The 17,981-nt window shown below is 44.7% G+C and overlaps 1 protein-coding gene and 1 long non-coding RNA gene across 5 annotated transcripts in view; both read right to left on the minus strand.

Annotated features, from left to right (window-relative positions):
• Positions 1-17,981, minus strand: part of LOC115157691 (V-type proton ATPase subunit H) — a 114,996-nt gene that overhangs the window by 9,399 nt on the left and 87,616 nt on the right. For 3 of the 4 annotated variants that reach the window (XM_029706140.1, XM_029706138.1, XM_029706139.1), the window contains 2 exons: positions 12,528-12,629; positions 7,549-7,662 (listed from right to left, as the gene is read on the minus strand). In XM_029706140.1, coding sequence (XP_029562000.1) covers positions 7,549-7,662; positions 12,528-12,629 — 216 coding nt within the window. Of the gene's footprint in view, positions 1-7,548; positions 7,663-12,527; positions 12,630-12,710; positions 12,826-17,981 lie in introns of those variants that run through there. The other variant, XM_029706141.1, reaches the window with a different exon arrangement.
• On the minus strand, positions 14,470-15,327 carry LOC115157693 (uncharacterized). The gene is made up of 2 exons (XR_003868530.1): positions 15,294-15,327; positions 14,470-15,125 (listed from the first exon to the last, which is right to left on the minus strand). It is a non-coding gene; the product is annotated as an uncharacterized LOC115157693 (long non-coding RNA).

A 17,981-nucleotide genomic window follows, 5' to 3' on the forward strand; every position in this document is an offset into this window, starting at 1 on the left:
CAATGCTGCTGACATTTTTTGGTACCCTTCCCCAGATCTGTGCCTCGACACAATCCTGTCTCGGAGCTCAATGGACAATTCCTTCGACCTCATGGCTTGGTTTTTTCTCTGACATGCTCTGTCAACTGTGGGCCCTTATATAGACAGGTGTGTGCCTTTCCAAATCATGTCCAATCAATTGAATTTACCACAGGTGGACTCCAATCAAGTTGTAGAAACATCTCAAGGATGATCAATGGAAACAGGATGCACCTGAGCTCAATTTCGAGTCTCATAGCAAATTGTCTGAATACTTATGTAAATAAGGCATCTGTTTTTTATTTTCAATACATTTGCAAACATTTCTAAAAACCTGTTTTCGCTTCGTCATTATGAGGCATTGTGCGTAGATTGATGAGGAAAGCATTTCATTTAATCCATTTTAGAATAAGGCTGTAACGTAACAAAATGTGGAAAAAGTGAAGGGGTCTGAATCCTTTCCGAATGCACTGTACAGACAGACCAAGGATGAACAACTGACTGCTGGTTTTTGTTATTTCTGTTGAAATCAGAAACTAATTTAGACCTGGGAAACCAGGTGTACAATCAGTGAATGGAATGGATGAATGAAGTGGCAGCCTCCTATTCCTGCCCTCTTCTTTTCATAGCATTCCCTCCATCATCCTCCTCTCCCCCCTCTCCTCCTCCTCCTCCTCCTCCTCCTCGCTCTCCCCTCCCCTGTCTCCTCCCCATCTTCTCTCTCCTCCCCCTCTCCTGTCTACCCTCTCCTCCTCCCCCACTTTCCTCTTCGCCTCCCCCCTCTTCCCTCTCCTCCACCGCCTTGCTCTCCCCTCCCTCTCCTCCCCCGCAGTATTGTGTAGAAGACCACGTTTCCTATGAGACAGACAGAAGTCTGTACAGAGTGAGTCAATAGCCATTCAGTCAATCAGACAAAGCAGCAGCCTAGAGACGCTGAGGCTTCTCCTTCAGACTTCCGACCACTAACAGACAAAGGAAGAGAATATTAAACCTGAAGACCTAACTCTGACACAGAGGATGTCTATACTTTGAGTTCTGAAACATTCCTAAAGACATTCATAATTCTCTACTACGAGCATCTCTGTTTCAGCAGCAGAACCATAGCAACCCACTACCACACTGAAGCCTCATATCAACCAATACACCCTCATAAAACCAGCAGCAGAGACATACCACTACCACACTGAAGCCTCACATCAACCAATACACCCTAATAAAACCAGCAGCAGAACCATACCACTACCACACTGAAGCCTCATATCAACCAATACACCCTAATAAAACCAGCAGCAGACATATCAACCCACTACCACACTGAAGCCTCACATCAACCAATACATCCTAATAAAACCAGCAGCAGAGACATATCAACCCACTACCACACTGAAGCCTCACATCAACCAATACATCCTAATAAAACCAGCAGCAGAGACATATCAACCCACTACCACACTGAAGCCTCACATCAACCAATACATCCTAATAAAACCAGCAGCAGAGACATATCAACCCACTACCAAACACACTGAAGCCTCACATCAACTAATACACCCTAATAAAACCAGCAGCAGAGACATATCAACCCACTACCAAACACACTGAAGCCTCACATCAACCAATACACCCTAATAAAACCAGCAGCAGAGATATATCAACCCACTACCAAACACACTGAAGCCTCACATCAACCAATACACCCTAATAAAACCAGCAGCGACATATCAACCCACTACCAAACACACTGAAGCCTCACATCAACCAATACACCCTAATAAAACCAGCAGCGACATATCAACCCACTACCAAACACACTGAAGCCTCACATCAACCAATACACCCTAATAAAACCAGCAGCAGAGACATATCAACCCACTACCACACTGAAGCCTTACATCAACCAATACACCCTAATAAAACCAGCAGCAGAGACATATCAACCCACTACCACACTGAAGCCTCACATCAACCAATATACCCTAATAAAACCAGCAGCAGAGACATATCAACCCACTACCACACTGAAGCCTTACATCAACCAATACACCCTAATAAAACCAGCAGCAGAACCATATCAACCAACTACTGTGGGTTTGTACTGTGTATTTAAATACTGGATTCTCAACATAGCTCATTCTAATATTTATACTACTGTACAATGCCTTTTAGTTACAGTGCAGACCGTATTCACACCTCTAGACTTTTTACACATTTGGTTGTGTTACAATTAAATGGATTTGTATTTTTTTGTCAACGATCTACACAAAATACTCTGTCAAAGTGGAAGAAAAATTCTGACATTTGTTAAAAAAAAAATATATATATATTTATATATATATTAAAAACAAAACAAATATATCTTGATTAGATAAGTATTCAACCCCCTGAGTGAATATGATCCTCAACACAGGGGTCCCTCAGGGGTGAGTGCTCAGGCCCCTCCTGTACTCCCTGTTCACGCATGGCTAGGCACGACTCCAACACCATCATTAAGTTTGCCAATGGCACAACAGTGGTAGGCCTGATCACCGACAATGACAAGACAACCTATAGGGAGGAGGTCAGAGACCTGGCCGTGTGGTGCCAGGATAACAACCTCTCCCTCAATGTGAGCAAGACAAAGGAGATGATTGTGGACTACAGGAAAAGGAGGACCGAGCACGCCCCCATTCTCATCGACGGGGCTGTAGTGGATCAGGTTGAGAGCTTCAAGTTCCTTGGTGTCCACATCACCAACAAACTAACATGGTCCAAGCACACCAAGACAGTCGTGAAGAGGGCACGACAAAACCTACTGTGGGGGGGAAAAAGTATTTGATCCCCTGCTGATTTTGTACGTTTGCCCACTGATAAAGAAAGGATCAGTCTATAATTTTAATGGTAGGTTTATTTGAACAGTGACAAACAGAATAACAACAAAAATATCCAGAAAAACGCATGTCAAAAATGTTATAAATTGATTTGCATTTTAATGAGGGAAATAAGTATTTGACCCCTCTCAATCAGAAAGATTTCTGGCTCCCAGATGTCTTTTATACAGGTAACGAGCTGAGATTAGGAGCACACTCTTAAAGGGAGTGCTCCAAGCCGCAGCTTGTTACCTGTAAAAAAGACACCTGTCTACAGTAGCAATCAATTAATCAGATTCCAAACTCTCCCCCATGGCCAAGACCAAAGAGCTCTCCAAGGATGTCAGGGAAAAGATTGTAGACCTACACAAGGCTGGAATGGGCTACAAGACCATCGCCAAGCAGCTTGGTGAGAAGGTGACAACATTTGGTGCAATTATTCGCAAATGGAAGAAACACAAAAGAACTGTCAATCTCCCTCGGCCTGGGGCTCCATGCAAGATCTCACCTCCTGGGGTTGCAATGATCATGAGAATGGTGAGGAATCAGCCCAGAACTACACGGGAGGATCTTGTCAATGACCTCAAGGCAGCTGGGACCATAGTCACCAGGAAAACAATTGGTAACACACTACGCAGTGAAGGACTGAAATCCTGCAGCGCCCGCAAGGTCCCCCTGCTCAAGAATACATATACATGCCCGTCTGAAGTTTGCCAATACACATCTGAATGATTCAGAGGACAACTGGTGAAAGTGTTGTGGTCAGATGAGACCAAAATGGAGCTATTTGGCATCAACTCAACTCGCCGTGTTTGGAGGAGGAGGAATGCTGCCTATGAGCCCAAGAACACCATCTCCACCGTCAAACATGGAGGTGGAAACATTATGCTTTGGGGGTGTTTTTCTGCTAAGGGGACAGGACAACTTCACCGCATCAAAGGGACGATGGACTGGGCCATGTACCGCCAAATCTTGGGTGAGAACCTCCTTCCCTCAGCCAGGGCATTGAAAATGGGTCGTGGATGGGTATTCCAGCATGACAATGACCCAAAACACACGGCCAAGGCAACAAAGGAGTGGCTCAAGAAGAAGCACATTAAGGTCCTGGAGTGGCCTAGCCAGTCTCCAGACCTTAATCCCATAGAATATCTGTGGAGGGAGCTGAAGGTTCGAGTTGCCAAACATCAGCCTCGAAACCTTAATGACTTGGAGAAGATCTGCAAAGAGGAGTGGGACAAAATCCCTCCTGAGATGTGTGCAAACCTGGTGGCCAACTACAAGAAACGTCTGACCTCTGTGATTGCGAACAAGGGTTTTGCAACCAAGTACAAAGTCATGTTTTGCAGAGGGGTCAAATACTTATTTCCCTCATTAAAATGCAAATCATTTTATAACATTTTTGACATGCGTTTTTCTGGATTTTTTTGTTGTTATTCTGTCTCTCACTGTTCAAATGAACCTACCATTAAACTTATAGACTGATCATTTCTTTGTAAGTGGGAAAACGTACAAAATCAGCAGGGGATCAAATACTTTCCCCCCCCACTGTATTCCCCCTCAGGAAACAAACAAAATTTGGCATGGGTCCTCAGATCCTCAAAAGGTTCTACAGCTGCACCATCAAGAGCATCCTGACTGGTTGCATCACTGCCAGGTATGGCAACTTCTCGGCCTCCGACCACAAGGCACTACAGAGGGTAGAGCGAACGGCCCAGTACATAACTGGGGCCAGGCTTCCTGCCATCCAGGACCTCTATACCAGGCGGTATCAGAGGAAGGCCCTAAACATTTTCAAAGACTCATTTTCAAAGCCACCCTAGTCATAGACTGTCCTCTCTGCTACTGCATGGCAAGCGGTACCGGAGGGCCAAGTCTAGGTCCAAGAGGCTTCTGAACAGCTTCTACCCCTAAGCCATAAGACTCCTGAACACCTAATCAAATGGCTACCCAGACTATTTGCATTGCCCCCCCCCCTTTTACGCCGCTGCTACTCTCTGTTATCATCTATGCATAGTCACTTTAATAACTCTACCTACATGTACATATTACCTCAACTAACCGATGCCCCCGCACATTGACTCTGTACCGGTACCCGCCCGTATATAGTCTCGCTATTGTTATTTTACTGCTTCTCTTTAATTACTTGTTACTTTTCTTACTCTTATCCGTATTTCTTTCAACTGCATTGTTGGTTAGGGGCTCGTAAGTAAGCATTTCACTGTAAGGAGTGTTCACCTGTTGTATTCGGCGCATGTAACTAATAGAATTTAATTTGATGTGGTACCAGAGCGCCAAGTCTAGGTCCAAAAGGCTCTCCCAAGCCATAAGAATGCTAAACAATTAATCAAATGGCCACCCGGACTATTTGCAATGGCCCCCTTTGTTTTTACACTTCTGCTACTCACTGTTTGTGTTGTGTTGGATTTGCCCCAAACATAATGCTTTGTATTCAGGACATAAAGTCATTTTTTTTCAGTTTTACTTATTGCAAACAGGATGCATGTTTTGGAATATTTTTATTCTGTAGAGGCTTTCTTCTTTTAACTCTGTCATTTAGGTTAGTATTGTGGATTAAATACAATGTTGTTTATCCGTACTCAGTTCTCAAAACTAATATGAACTGTCTCTGGAACGATTAGGCTCTCAAAAACACGATGGTGTTCTCCGTATTTCTATAAGACCCCCACAAGCGTCACGGGACGCGTCTGAAGTTGGTACCGCCGATCTGCAAACTTCTGTCTGTAGTGTCTGAACATTTTGGGTTATATTCGATTGAAAGGTGAGACTCTAACAAACACGTATATGTTGTTTTTGATGAAACATCGAATTTGGCCTGACTGCCATTAGCCCATGAGAACGCATTTAATAACAGAGTACCTCATGGAAAAACAGATGTGTACCTGTTTGACATTTCACTGTATTTTTAGGAGCTAGTAACATACTCATTTCACGACACTCACTATAACAACTGCTAAACTGTGTTCACAACCAACAAGCCTTGATGTGTGTGTGTGTGGGGGGGGGGGGTTAGTGGTTAGTAAAATACTAGTAAGTACTAGTAGTAGCAGCAGCAGTAGTAGTATTAGTATTACTAGTATTACTAGTAGTAGCAGCAGCAGTAGTAGAAGTATTAGTATTACTAGTATTACTAGTAGTAGTAGTAGTAGTAGCAGCAGCAGTATTAGTAGTATTAGTAGTAGTAGTAGTAGCAGCAGCAGTAGTAGTATTAGTATTACTAGTATTACTAGTATTACTAGTAGTAGTAGTAGTAGTAGTAGTAGTAGTAGCAGCAGTATTAGTAGTATTAGTAGTAGCAGTAGTAGCAGCAGCAGCAGCAGCGGGAACAGTAGTAATAGTAGCAGCAGTAGTAGTAGTAGCAGTAGTAATAGTAGCAGTAGTAATAGTAGCAGTAGTAATAGCAGCAGTAGTAATAGCAGCAGTAGTAATAGCAGCAGTAGTACTAGTAGTAGCAGTAGTAGTTATAGTAGCAGCAGTAGCAGTAATAGTATTAGTAGCAGTAGTAGCAGTAGCAGTAGTAGTAGTATTAGTAGCAGCAGTATTAGTAGTAGCAGCAGCAGTAGTACTAGCAGTAGTAGTAGCACTAGCAGTAGTAGCAGCAGCAGTAGTAGTAGCAGTAGTATTAGTAGCATTAGTAGTATTAGTAGTAGCAGCAGCAGTAGTAGCAGTAGCAGTAGTAGCAGTAGTAGCAGCACTAGCAGTAGTAGCAGCAGTAGTAGTAGCAGCACTAGCAGTAGTAGCAGCAGTAGTAGTAGCAGCACTAGCAGTAGTAGCAGCAGTAGTAGTAGTAGCACTAGCAGTAGTAGCAGTAGTAATAGTAGCAGTAGTAATAGTAGCAGCGGAGTCAATCACCACCTTCCGGAGACACCTGAAACCCCACCTCTTTAAGGAATACCTGGGATAGGATAAAGTAATCCTTCTAACCCCCCCCCCTAAAATATTTAGATGCACTATTGTAAAGTGGTTGTTGCACTGGATATCATAAGGTGAATGCACCAATTTGTAAGTCGCTCTGGATAAGAGCGTCTGCTAAATGACTTAAATGTAAATGTAGTAGTAGTAGTAGTAGTAGTAGTAGCAGCACTAGTAGTAGCAGCACTAGTAGTAGCAGCACTAGTAGTAGTAGCACTAGTAGTAGTAGCAACAGTAGTAGTAGCACTAGTAGTAGCAGCAACAGTAGTAGTAGCACTAGTAGTAGCAGTAGTAGTAGTAGCACTAGTAGTAGCAGTAGTAGCAGCAGCAGTAGTAGTAGCAGCAGCAGCAGTAGTAGTAGTAGCAGCAGTAGTAGTAGCAGCAGCAGTAGTAGTAGTAGTAGTAGTAGCAGCAGCAGTAGTAGTAGTAGTAGTAGTAGCAACAGTAGTAGTAGTAGCAGCAGCAGCAACAGTAGTAGTAGTAGCAGCAGCAGCAACAGTAGTAGTAGTAGCAGCAGCAGCAGCAGCAACAGTAGTAGTACGTACCAGTTGTGGACCATGAGTTTAAACTAGTACCTAGCAGTAGTATAGCAGTAGTATAGCAGTAGTAGTAGTAGTAGTAGTAGTAGTAGTAGTAGTAGTAGTAGTAGTAGTAGTAGTAGTAGTAGTAGTAGTAGTAGTAGTAATAGTAGCAGTAGCAGCAGTAGTAGTAATAGTAGCAGTAGCAGCAGTAGTATAGTAGTAGTAGTACGTACCAGTTGTGGACCATGAGTTTCTGCACGGCCAGCAGGGCGTTGTAACGGACCAGCTGATCTTCATGGTGCATGTGGTTCATCACCAGCTGTTTACCTCCAAGCTGCTCTATCACCCTGACACAGAGATAAACACTGGTTAGACCCACAGACAGACAATATAGGCAGAGGTAACCATTTAATACCTTAGGAAATGAGAACCTTTCTGCTGAAGAACAGAACAGATGCAAACAGCTTATCCATTCATATTAAAATCGGTAGGAGGGAGATGAAGAGCTGTGTTAGAGTGGTCTAATTGCAGTGCACTCGTATTCAGACCCCTTGACTTTTTCCACAATTTGTTACAGCCTTATTCTTTTCAAATGTATTACAAAGAAAATACTGAAATATCACATTTACATATGTATTCAGACCCTTTACTCAGTACTTTGTTGAAGCACCTTTGGCAGCGATTACAGTCTCTAGTCTCCCAGTCCCTGCCGCTTAAAAACATCCCCACAGCATGATGCTGCGATCACAATTCTTCACTTTAGGGATGGTGCCAGGTTTCCTCCAGAAAGGATGCTTGGCATTTCAGGCCAAAGAGTTCAATCTTGATTTCCTCAGACCAGAGAATCTTGTTTCTCATGGTCTGAGTCCTTTGGGTGCCTTTTGGCAAACTCCAAGTGGGCTGTCATGTGCCTTTTGCTGAGGAGTGGTTTCCGTCTGGCCACTCTACAATAGAGGCCTGATTGGTGGAGTGCTTCTCCCTCGATTGGTCAGCTTGACCGGGCGGACAGCTCTAGGAAGAGTCTTGGTGGTTCTAAACTTCTTCCATTTAAGAATATTGAAGGCCACTGTGTTCTCGGGGACCTTTAATGCTGCTGACATTTTTTGGTACCCTTCCCCAGATCTGTGCCTCGACACAATCCTGTCTCGGAGCTCAATGGACAATTCCTTCCAACTCATGGCTTGGTTTTTGCTCTGACATGCTCTGTCAACTGTGGGCCCTTATATAGACAGTGTGTGCCTTTCCAAATCATGTCTAATCAATTGAATTTACCACAGGTGGACTCCGATCAAGTTGTAGAAACATCTCAAGGATGATCAATGGAAACAGGATGCACCAGAGCTACATTTCTAAACCTGTTGACCCTTTGTCATTATGGGGTATTGTGTAAATTGAAGAGGAAAAAATTACATTTAATCAATTTAAAAAAAAGGCTGTAACGTAATTGTTTGTTGTTGAAAAAGTCAAGGGGGGTGAATACTTTCTGAATGCACTGTACATAGGGCAGGATGGAGGGAGGTAGAGAGGTAGTGGAGGGAGGAGACCAGGGAGGTAGAGAGGTAGTGGAGGGAGGAGGCCAGGGAGGTAGAGAGGTAGTGGAAGGAGGAGGCCAGGGAGGTAGAGAGGTAGTGGAGGGAGGAGGCCAGGGAGGTAGAGAGGGAGGAGGACAGGGAGGTAGAGAGGTAGTGGAGGGAGGAGGCCAGGGAGGTAGAGAGGGAGGAGGACAGGGAGGTAGAGAGGTAGTGGAGGGAGGAGGCCAGGAAGGTAGTGGAGGGAGGAGGCCAGGGAGGTAGAGAGGTAGTGGAGGGAGGAGGCCAGGGAGGTAGAGAGGTAGTGGAGGGAGGAGGCCAGGGAGGTAGAGAGGGAGGAGGACAGGGAGGTAGAAGGACAGGGAGGTAGTGGAGGGAGGAGGCCAGGGAGGTAGTGGAGGGAGGAGGCCAGGAAGGTAGTGGAGGGAGGAGGCCAGGGAGGTAGTGGAGGGAGGAGGACAGGGAGGTAGTGGAGGGAGGAGGACAGGGAGGTAGTGGAGGGAGGAGGCCAGTCCTCCAGCGCCCCCAACAGGTAGTGGAGGCCAGGGAGGTAGAGAGGTAGTGGAGGGAGGAGACCAGGGAGGTAGAGAGGTAGTGGAGGGAGGAGGCCAGGGAGGTAGAGAGGTAGTGGAGGGAGGAGGCCAGGAAGGTAGAGAGGTAGTGGAGGGAGGAGGCCAGGGAGGTAGAGAGGGAGGAGGACAGGGAGGTAGTGGAGGGAGGAGGCCAGGGAGGTAGTGGAGGGAGGAGGCCAGGGAGGTAGTGGAGGGAGGAGGCCAGGAAGGTAGAGAAGAGTGGAGGGAGGAGGCCAGGGAGGTAGAGGGGTAGTGGAGGGAGGAGGCCAGGGAGGTAGTGGAGGGAGGAGGCCAGGGAGGTAGTGGAGGGAGGAGGCCAGTCCTCCAGCGCCCCCAACAGCATGTTATTATTGGTAGGTAGAGGGGTAGTTCCCCCAACAGCATGTTATTATTGGTAGGTAGAGGGGTAGAGCCCCCAACAGCATGTTATTATTGGTAGGTAGAGGGGTAGTGGCCCCAACAGCATGTTATTATTGGTAGGTAGAGGGGTAGAGCCCCCAACAGCATGTATTATTGGTAGGTAGAGTGGTAGAGCCCCAAACAGCATGTTATTATTGGTAGGTAGAGGGGTAGAGCCCCCCAATAGCATGTTATTATTGGTAGGTAGTGGCCCCAACAGCATGTTATTATTGGTAGGTAGAGGGGTAGAGCCCCCAACAGCATGTTATTATTGGTAGGTAGAGGGGTAGAGCCCCAAACAGCATGTTATTATTGGTAGGTAGAGGGGTAGAGCCCCCCAATAGCATGTTATTATTGGTAGGTAGTGGCCCCAACAGCATGTTATTATTGGTAGGTAGAGGGGTAGAGCCCCCAACAGCATGTTATTATTGGTAGGTAGAGGGGTAGTGCCCCCAACAGCATGTTATTATTGGTAGGTAGAGGGGTAGTTCCCCCAACAGCATGTTATTATTGGTAGGTAGAGGGGTAGTTCCCCCAACAGCATGTTATTATTGGTAGGTGGAGGGGTAGTGGCCCCAACAGCATGTTATTATTGGTAGGTAGAGGGGTAGTGGCCCCAACAGCATGTTATTATTGGTAGGTAGAGGGGTAGAGCCCCCAACAGCATGTTATTATTGGTAGGTAGAGGGGTAGCTCCCCCAACAGCATGTTATTATTGGTAGGTAGAGGGGTAGCGCCCCCAAAAGCATGTTATTATTGGTAGGTAGAGGGGTAGCGCCCCCAACAGCATGTTATTATTGGTAGGTAGAGGGGTAGTGCCCCCAACAGCATGTTATTATTGGTAGGTAGAGGGGTAGTTCCCCCAACAGCATGTTATTATTGGTAGGTAGAGGGGTAGTTCCCCCAACAGCATGTTATTATTGGTAGGTAGAGGGGTAGAGCCACCAACAGCATGTTATTATTGGTAGGTAGAGGGGTAGTTCCCCCAACAGCATGTTATTATTGGTAGGTAGAGGGGTAGCGCCCCCAACAGCATGTTATTATTGGTAGGTAGAGGGGTAGTTCCCCCAACAGCATGTTATTATTGGTAGGTAAAGGGGTAGTGGCCCCAAGAGCATGTTATTATTGGTTGGTAGAGCGGTAGCTCCCCCAATAGCATGTTATTATTGGTAGGTAGAGGGGTAGAGCCCCCAACAGCATGTTATTATTGGTAGGTAGAGGGGTAGCGCCCCCAACAGCATGTTATTATTGGTAGGTAGAGGGGTAGCTCCCCCAACAGCATGTTATTATTGGTAGGTAGAGGGGTAGAGCCCCCAACAGCATGTTATTATTGGTAGGTAGAGGGGCAGAGCCCCCAACAGCATGTTATTATTGGTAGGTAGAGGGGTAGTGCCCCCAACAGCATGTTATTATTGGTAGGTAGAGGGGTAGTGCCCCCAACAGCATGTTATTATTGGTAGGTAGTGCCCCCAACAGCATGTTATTATTGGTAGGTAGAGGGGTAGTGCAAACAGCATGTTATTATTGGTAGGTAGAGGGGTAGTTCCCCCAACCGCATGTTATTATTGGTAGGTAGAGGGGTAGAGCCCCCAACAGCATGTTATTATTGGTAGGTAGAAGGGTAGAGCCCCCAACAGCATGTTATTATTGGTAGGTAGAGGGGTAGTGGCCCCAACAGCATGTTATTATTGGTAGGTAGAGTGGTAGCGCCCCCAACAGCATGTTATTATTGGTAGGCAGAGGGGTAGAGCCCCCAACAGCATGTTATTATTGGTAGGTAGAGGGGTAGTGGCCCCAACAGCATGTTATTATTGGTAGGTGGAGGGGTAGAGCCCCCAACAGCATGTTATTATTGGTAGGTAGAGGGGTAGCGCCCCCAACAGCATGTTATTATTGGTAGGTAGAGGGGTAGTGCCCCCAACATCATGTTATTATTGGTAGGTAGAGGGGTAGCGCCCCCAACAGCATGTTATTATTGGTAGGTAGAGGGGTAGCGCCCCCAACAGCATGTTATTATTGGTAGGTAGAGGGGTCGTTCCCCCAACAGCATGTTATTATTGGTAGGTAGTGGGGTAGTGGCCCCAACAGCATGTTATTATTGGTAGGTAGAGGGGTAGTGGCCCCAACAGCATGTTATTATTGGTAGGTAGAGGGGTAGTTCCCCCAACAGCATGTTATTATTGGTAGGTAGAGGGGTAGAGCCCCCAACAGCATGTTATTATTGGTAGGTAGAAGGGTAGTTCCCCCAACAGCATGTTATTATTGGTAGGTAGAGGGGTAGTTCCCCCAACAGCATGTTATTATTGGTAGGTAGAGGGGTAGTGGCCCCAACAGCATGTTATTATTGGTAGGTAGAGGGGTAGTGGCCCCAACAGCATGTTATTATTGGTAGGTAGAGGGGTAGTGCCCCCAACAGCATGTTATTATTGGTAGGTAGAGGGGTAGCGCCCCCAACAGCATGCTATTATTGGTTGGTAGAGGGGTAGAGCCCCCAACAGCATGCTATTATTGGTTGGTAGAGGGGTAGAGCCCCCAACAGCGCACAGTTCTGTTGTAGCTCTGACTCAACTCATCGAGGGCTGTATGATTAGTTGGCTAGTTGAATCGGGTGTGCTTGTCCGGCGCTACTGGAGGACTGGAGTTGGTAAACACTACAATAGGATACGGTTACGATCCGATAATAACACTGGTGTATAGTCTATGTGTCCTTACCGTTTCCCCCGAGGGTAGTGTCTGACGTATTCTCCAACATCATGAGCAGCTACAGCAATAACCTGAGGGTCATCAGATACCTCCAACAGACGAGTTAGGATCCTGAGGAGAGAGAACATATAACATAACTAACATCAGATACCTCCAACAGACAAGTTAGGATCCTGAGGAGAGAGAACATATAACACATAACTAACATCAGATACCTCCAACAGACGAGTTAGGATCCTGAGGAGAGAGAACATATAACACATAACTAACCCTAACATCAGATACCTCCAACAGACGAGTTAGGATCCTGAGGAGGGAGAACATATAACTAACCCTAACATCAGATACCTCCATCAGACGAGTTAGGATCCTGAGGAGAGAGAACCACCAACATACACTACATGACCAAAAGTATGTGGACAACTGCTGATCCAACATCTCATTCCAAAATCATGGGCATTAATATGGAGTTGTTCCCCCTTTACTGCTATAACAGCCTCTACTGTTCTGGGAAAGATTTCTACTAGATGTTGGAACATTGATGTGGGGATTTGCTTCCATTCAGCCACAAGAGCATTAGTGAGGCTGGGCACTTATAGTGTGTGTGAATTAGGCCTGGCTCGCAGTCGACGTTCCAATTCATCCCAAAGGTGTGCAAGCCAGACAAATTCTTACACACCGATCGACAAACCATTTCTGTATGGATCTCGCTTTGTGCACGGGGGCATTATCATTCTGAAACAGGAAAAGGACTTCCCAAACTGTTGCCACAAAGTTGGAAGTACAGAATCGTCTAGAATGTCATTGTATGCTATAGCATTAAGATTTCCCTTCATTGGAAATAAGGAGCCTAGCCTGAACCATGAAAAACAGCCCCAGACCATTATTCCTCCTCCACCAAACTTTACAGTTGGCCCTATGCATTGGGGCAGGTAGTGTTCTCCTGGCATCCACCAAACCCAGTCCGCCAGACTGCCAGATGGTGAAGCGTGATTCATCACTCCAGAGAACGCGTTTCCACTGTTCCAGAGTCCAATGGCGGCGAGCTTTACACCACTCCAGCCGACGCTTAGCATTGCACATGGTGACCTTAGGCTTGTGTGCGGCTGCTCAGCCATTGAAACACATTTCATGAAACTGCCAACGAACAGTTATTGTGCTGACGTTGCTTCCAGAGGCAGTTTGGAACTCGGTAGTGAGTGTTACAACTGAGGCTGAGCCGTTGTGTTACATTTTCTTTTACTTTTTACCCCTTTATATCCAATTAGTAGTTACAGTCTTGTCCCATCGCTGCAACTCCCGCACGGACTCGGGAGAGGCAAAGGTCGAGAGCCATGCGTCCTCCGAAACACGACCCTGCCAAGCCGCACTGCTTCTTGACACACTGCTCGCTTAACCCGGAAGCCAGCCGCACCAATGTGGCATACATCTGGCGGCTGAAATCAACGTGAATACGCCTGGCCAGCCACAAGGAGTAGCTTGAGCACGATAGGACAAGGACATCCCAGCCTGCCAAACCCTCCCCTAACCCATTCGACGCTGGGCCATGGGTCTCCCAGTCACAGCCGGCTGCAACACAGCCTGGGATCAAACCTGGATCTGTAGTGATGCCTCTAGCACTGCGATGCAGTGCCTTAGAATGCTGCGCCTCTCGGGAGGCCGGCTGTGCCGTTGTTGCTCCGAGACGTTTCCACTTCACAATAACAGCACTTACAGTTGACCGGGGGCAGCTCTAGCAGGGAAGAAATTTGACGAACTGACTTCGGAATCCTATGACAGTGCCACGTTGAAAGTCACTAAGTCTTCAGTAAGGCCATTCTACTTCCAATGTTTGTCTATGGAGATTGCATGGCTGTGTGCTCGATTCTATACACCTGTCAGCAACGGATGTAGCTGAAATTGCCGAATCCACTAATTTGAAGGCGTGTCCACATACTTTTAGATTACCTTATTTTCATTTATTTTTATTTAACCTTTATTTAAACAGGGAGTCACATTGAGATTAAAAATCGATTTCACAAGAGAGCCCTGTATACGTTACACTAACAGAATAATAAAACATGTGTTTTACATGTGTATAAAACAATATAATTCAGCACACAATAACAAAATAAACATATGTAACAAAAGCAATCACATTCAACTACATAGAGGTCCTTAATCAATAACTGGAACGCCTGAGTGACACCAGCACATCTAACTGCACTGAACTCAGCAGATTGTTCCTCAAATTAGGGACAAAAAACACAACATATATTTTCCCAAATCTATGGACCCTGGAGGGAAATCCATTTAAACTGATGACAACAACAAAAAACTAAAATCTGATACCTTATCACACCAATAACTAACATACCTTATCACACTGACCCTAATAATAGATAACTTATCACACTAACCCTAATATCAGATACCTCATCACACTAACTAACATCCGATACCTCATCACACTAACAACTAATATCAGATACCTCATCACTCTAACAACTAATATCAGATACCTCATCACACTAACATCAGATACCTCATCACACTAACATCAGATACCTGATCACACTAACAACTAATATCAGATACCTCATCACACTAACAACTAACATCAGATACCTCATCACACTAACAACTAACATCAGATACCTCATCTCACTAACAACTAACCCTAACATCAGATACCTCATCACACTAACAACTAACATCAGATACCTCATCACACTAACAACTAACCCTAATATCAGATACCTCATCACACTAACAACTAACCCTAATATCAGATACCTCATCACACTAACAACTAACCCTAATATCAGATACCTCATCACACTAACAACTAACCCTAATATCAGATACCTCATCACACTAACAACTAACATCAGATACCTCATCACACTAACAACTAACCCTAATATCAAATACAGTTGAAGTCGTTGGAGTCATTAAAACTCGTTTTCAACCACTCCACAAATGTCTTGTTAACAAACTATAGTTTTCGCAAGTCGGTTAGGACATCTACTTTGTGCATGACACAAGTAATTTTTCCAGCAATTGTTTACAGACAGATTATTTCACTTAGAATTCCCTGTATCACAATTCCAGTGGGTCAGAAGTTTACATACACTAAGTTGACTGTGCCTTTAAACAGCTTGTAAAATTCCAGGAAATTATGTCATGGCTTTAGAAGCTTCTGATAGGCTAATTGACATCATTTGAGTCAATTGGAGGTGTACCCGTGGATGTATTTCAAGGCCTACCTTCAAACTCAGCGCCTCTTTGCTTGACATCATGGGAAAATCAAAATAAATCAGCCAAGACCTTAGAAAAAAATTGTAGACCTCCACAAGTCTGGTTCATCCTTGGGAGCAATTTCCAAATGGCTGAAGGTACCACGTTAATTTGTACAAACAATAGTACGCAAGTATAAACACCATGGGACCACGCATCCATCATACTGCTCAGGAAGGAGACGCATTCTGTCTCCTAGAGATGAACTTAATTTGGTGTGAAAAGTGCAAATCAATCCCATAACAGCAGCAAAGGACCTTGTGAAGATGCTGGAGGAAACAAGTACAAAAGTATCTATATCCACAGTTAAACAAGTCCTATATCGACATAACCTGAAAGGCCGCTCAGCAAGGAAGAAGGCACTGCTCCAAAACAGCCATAATAAAAGCCAGACTACGGTTTGCAACTGCACATGGGGACAAAGATCGTACTTTTTGGAGAAATGTCCTCTGGTCTGATGAAACAAAAATAGAACTGTTTGGCCATAATGACCATTGTTATGTTTGGATGAAAAAGGGGGAGGCTTGCAAGCCGAAGAATACCATCCCAACCGTGAAGAACGGGGGTGGCAGCATCATGTTGTCTGAGTGCTTTGCTGAAGGAAGGACTGGTGCACTTCACAAAATAGATGGCATCTTGAGGGTGGAAAATTATGTGGATATATTGAAGCATCATCTCAAGACATCAGTCAGGAAGTTAAAGCTTGGTAGCAAATGGGTCTTCCAAATGGACAATGATCCCAAGCATACTTCCAAAGTTGTGGCAAAATGGCTTAAGGACAACAAAGTCAAGGTATTGGAGTGGCCATCACAAAGCCCTGACCTCAATCCTATAGAAAGTTTGTGGGCAGAACTGAAAAAGTGTGTGCGAGCAAGGAGGCCGTCAAACCTGACTCAGTTACACCAGCTCTGTCAGGAGGAATGGGCCAAAATTCACCCAACATATTGTGGGAAGCTTGTGGAAGGCTACTCGAAATGTTTGACCCAAGTTAAACAATTTAAAGGCAATACTACCAAATACTAATTGAGTGTATGTAAACTTCTGACCCTCTGGGAATGTGATGAAAGAAATAAAAGCTGAAATAAATAATTCTCTCTATTATTATTGTGACATTTCACATTCTTAAAATAAAGTGGTGATCCTAACTGACCTAAGACAGGCCATTTTTACTAGGATTAAATGTTAGGAATTGTGAAAAACTGAGTTTAAATGTATTTGGCTAAGGTGTTAAGCGACATTAAGCGATTGCATAAAGGAGTTCTGTATCTATAATTCTTAAAATAATTGTTATGTATTTTGTCAACGTTTATCGTGAGTAATTTAGTAAATTTACCGGAAGTTTTCGGTGGGTATGCTAGTTCTGGGGGTACCGGTACAGAGTCAGTGGAGGCTATATACAGGGGGTACCGGTACCGAGTCAGTGTGAGGGGGTACAGGTGAGTTGAGGTAATTTGTACAAGTATGTAGGGGTGAAGTGACTATGCATAGATAATAAACAGTGAGTAGCAGCAGTGTACAAAACAAATGGAGAGGGGAGGGAATTGTGTTTGACCAGATACAACGCTATTTTACAGTAAACAAATTGACAGACTTTCAGCATGCTTATAGAGAAGGACATTCAACAAGCACAGCACTTACACAAATGACTGATTGGCTGAGAGAAATTGATGACAAAAAGATTGGGGGGGCTGTTTTGTTAGACTTCAGTGCAGCTTTTGACATTATTGATCATAGTCTGCTGCTGGAAAAACGTATGTGTTATGGCATTACACCCCCTGCTATAATGTGGATAAAGAGTTACCTGTCTAACAGAACACAGAGGGTGTTCTTTAATGGAAGCCTCTCCAACATAATCCAGGTAGAATCAAGAATTCCCCAGGGAAGCTGTTTAGGCCCCGTACTTTTTTCAATCTTTATTACTTTTTTCAATCTTTACTAATGAATTGCCAGAGTTTCTATGTATGTGGATGACTCAACAATATACATGTCAGCTACTACAGCGACTGAAATGACTGCAACACTTAACAAAGAGATGCAGTTAGTTTCGGAGTGGGTGGCAAGGAATAAGTTAATTCTAAATATTTCTAAACTAAAAGCATTATATTTGGGACAAATCATTCACTAAACCCTAAACCGCAACTAAATCTTGTAATAAATCATGTAGAAATTGAGCAATTTGAGGTG

The sequence above is a fragment of the Salmo trutta genome, chromosome 21 (assembly GCF_901001165.1).
Source record: "Salmo trutta chromosome 21, fSalTru1.1, whole genome shotgun sequence".
NCBI lineage: Eukaryota > Metazoa > Chordata > Actinopteri > Salmoniformes > Salmonidae > Salmo > Salmo trutta.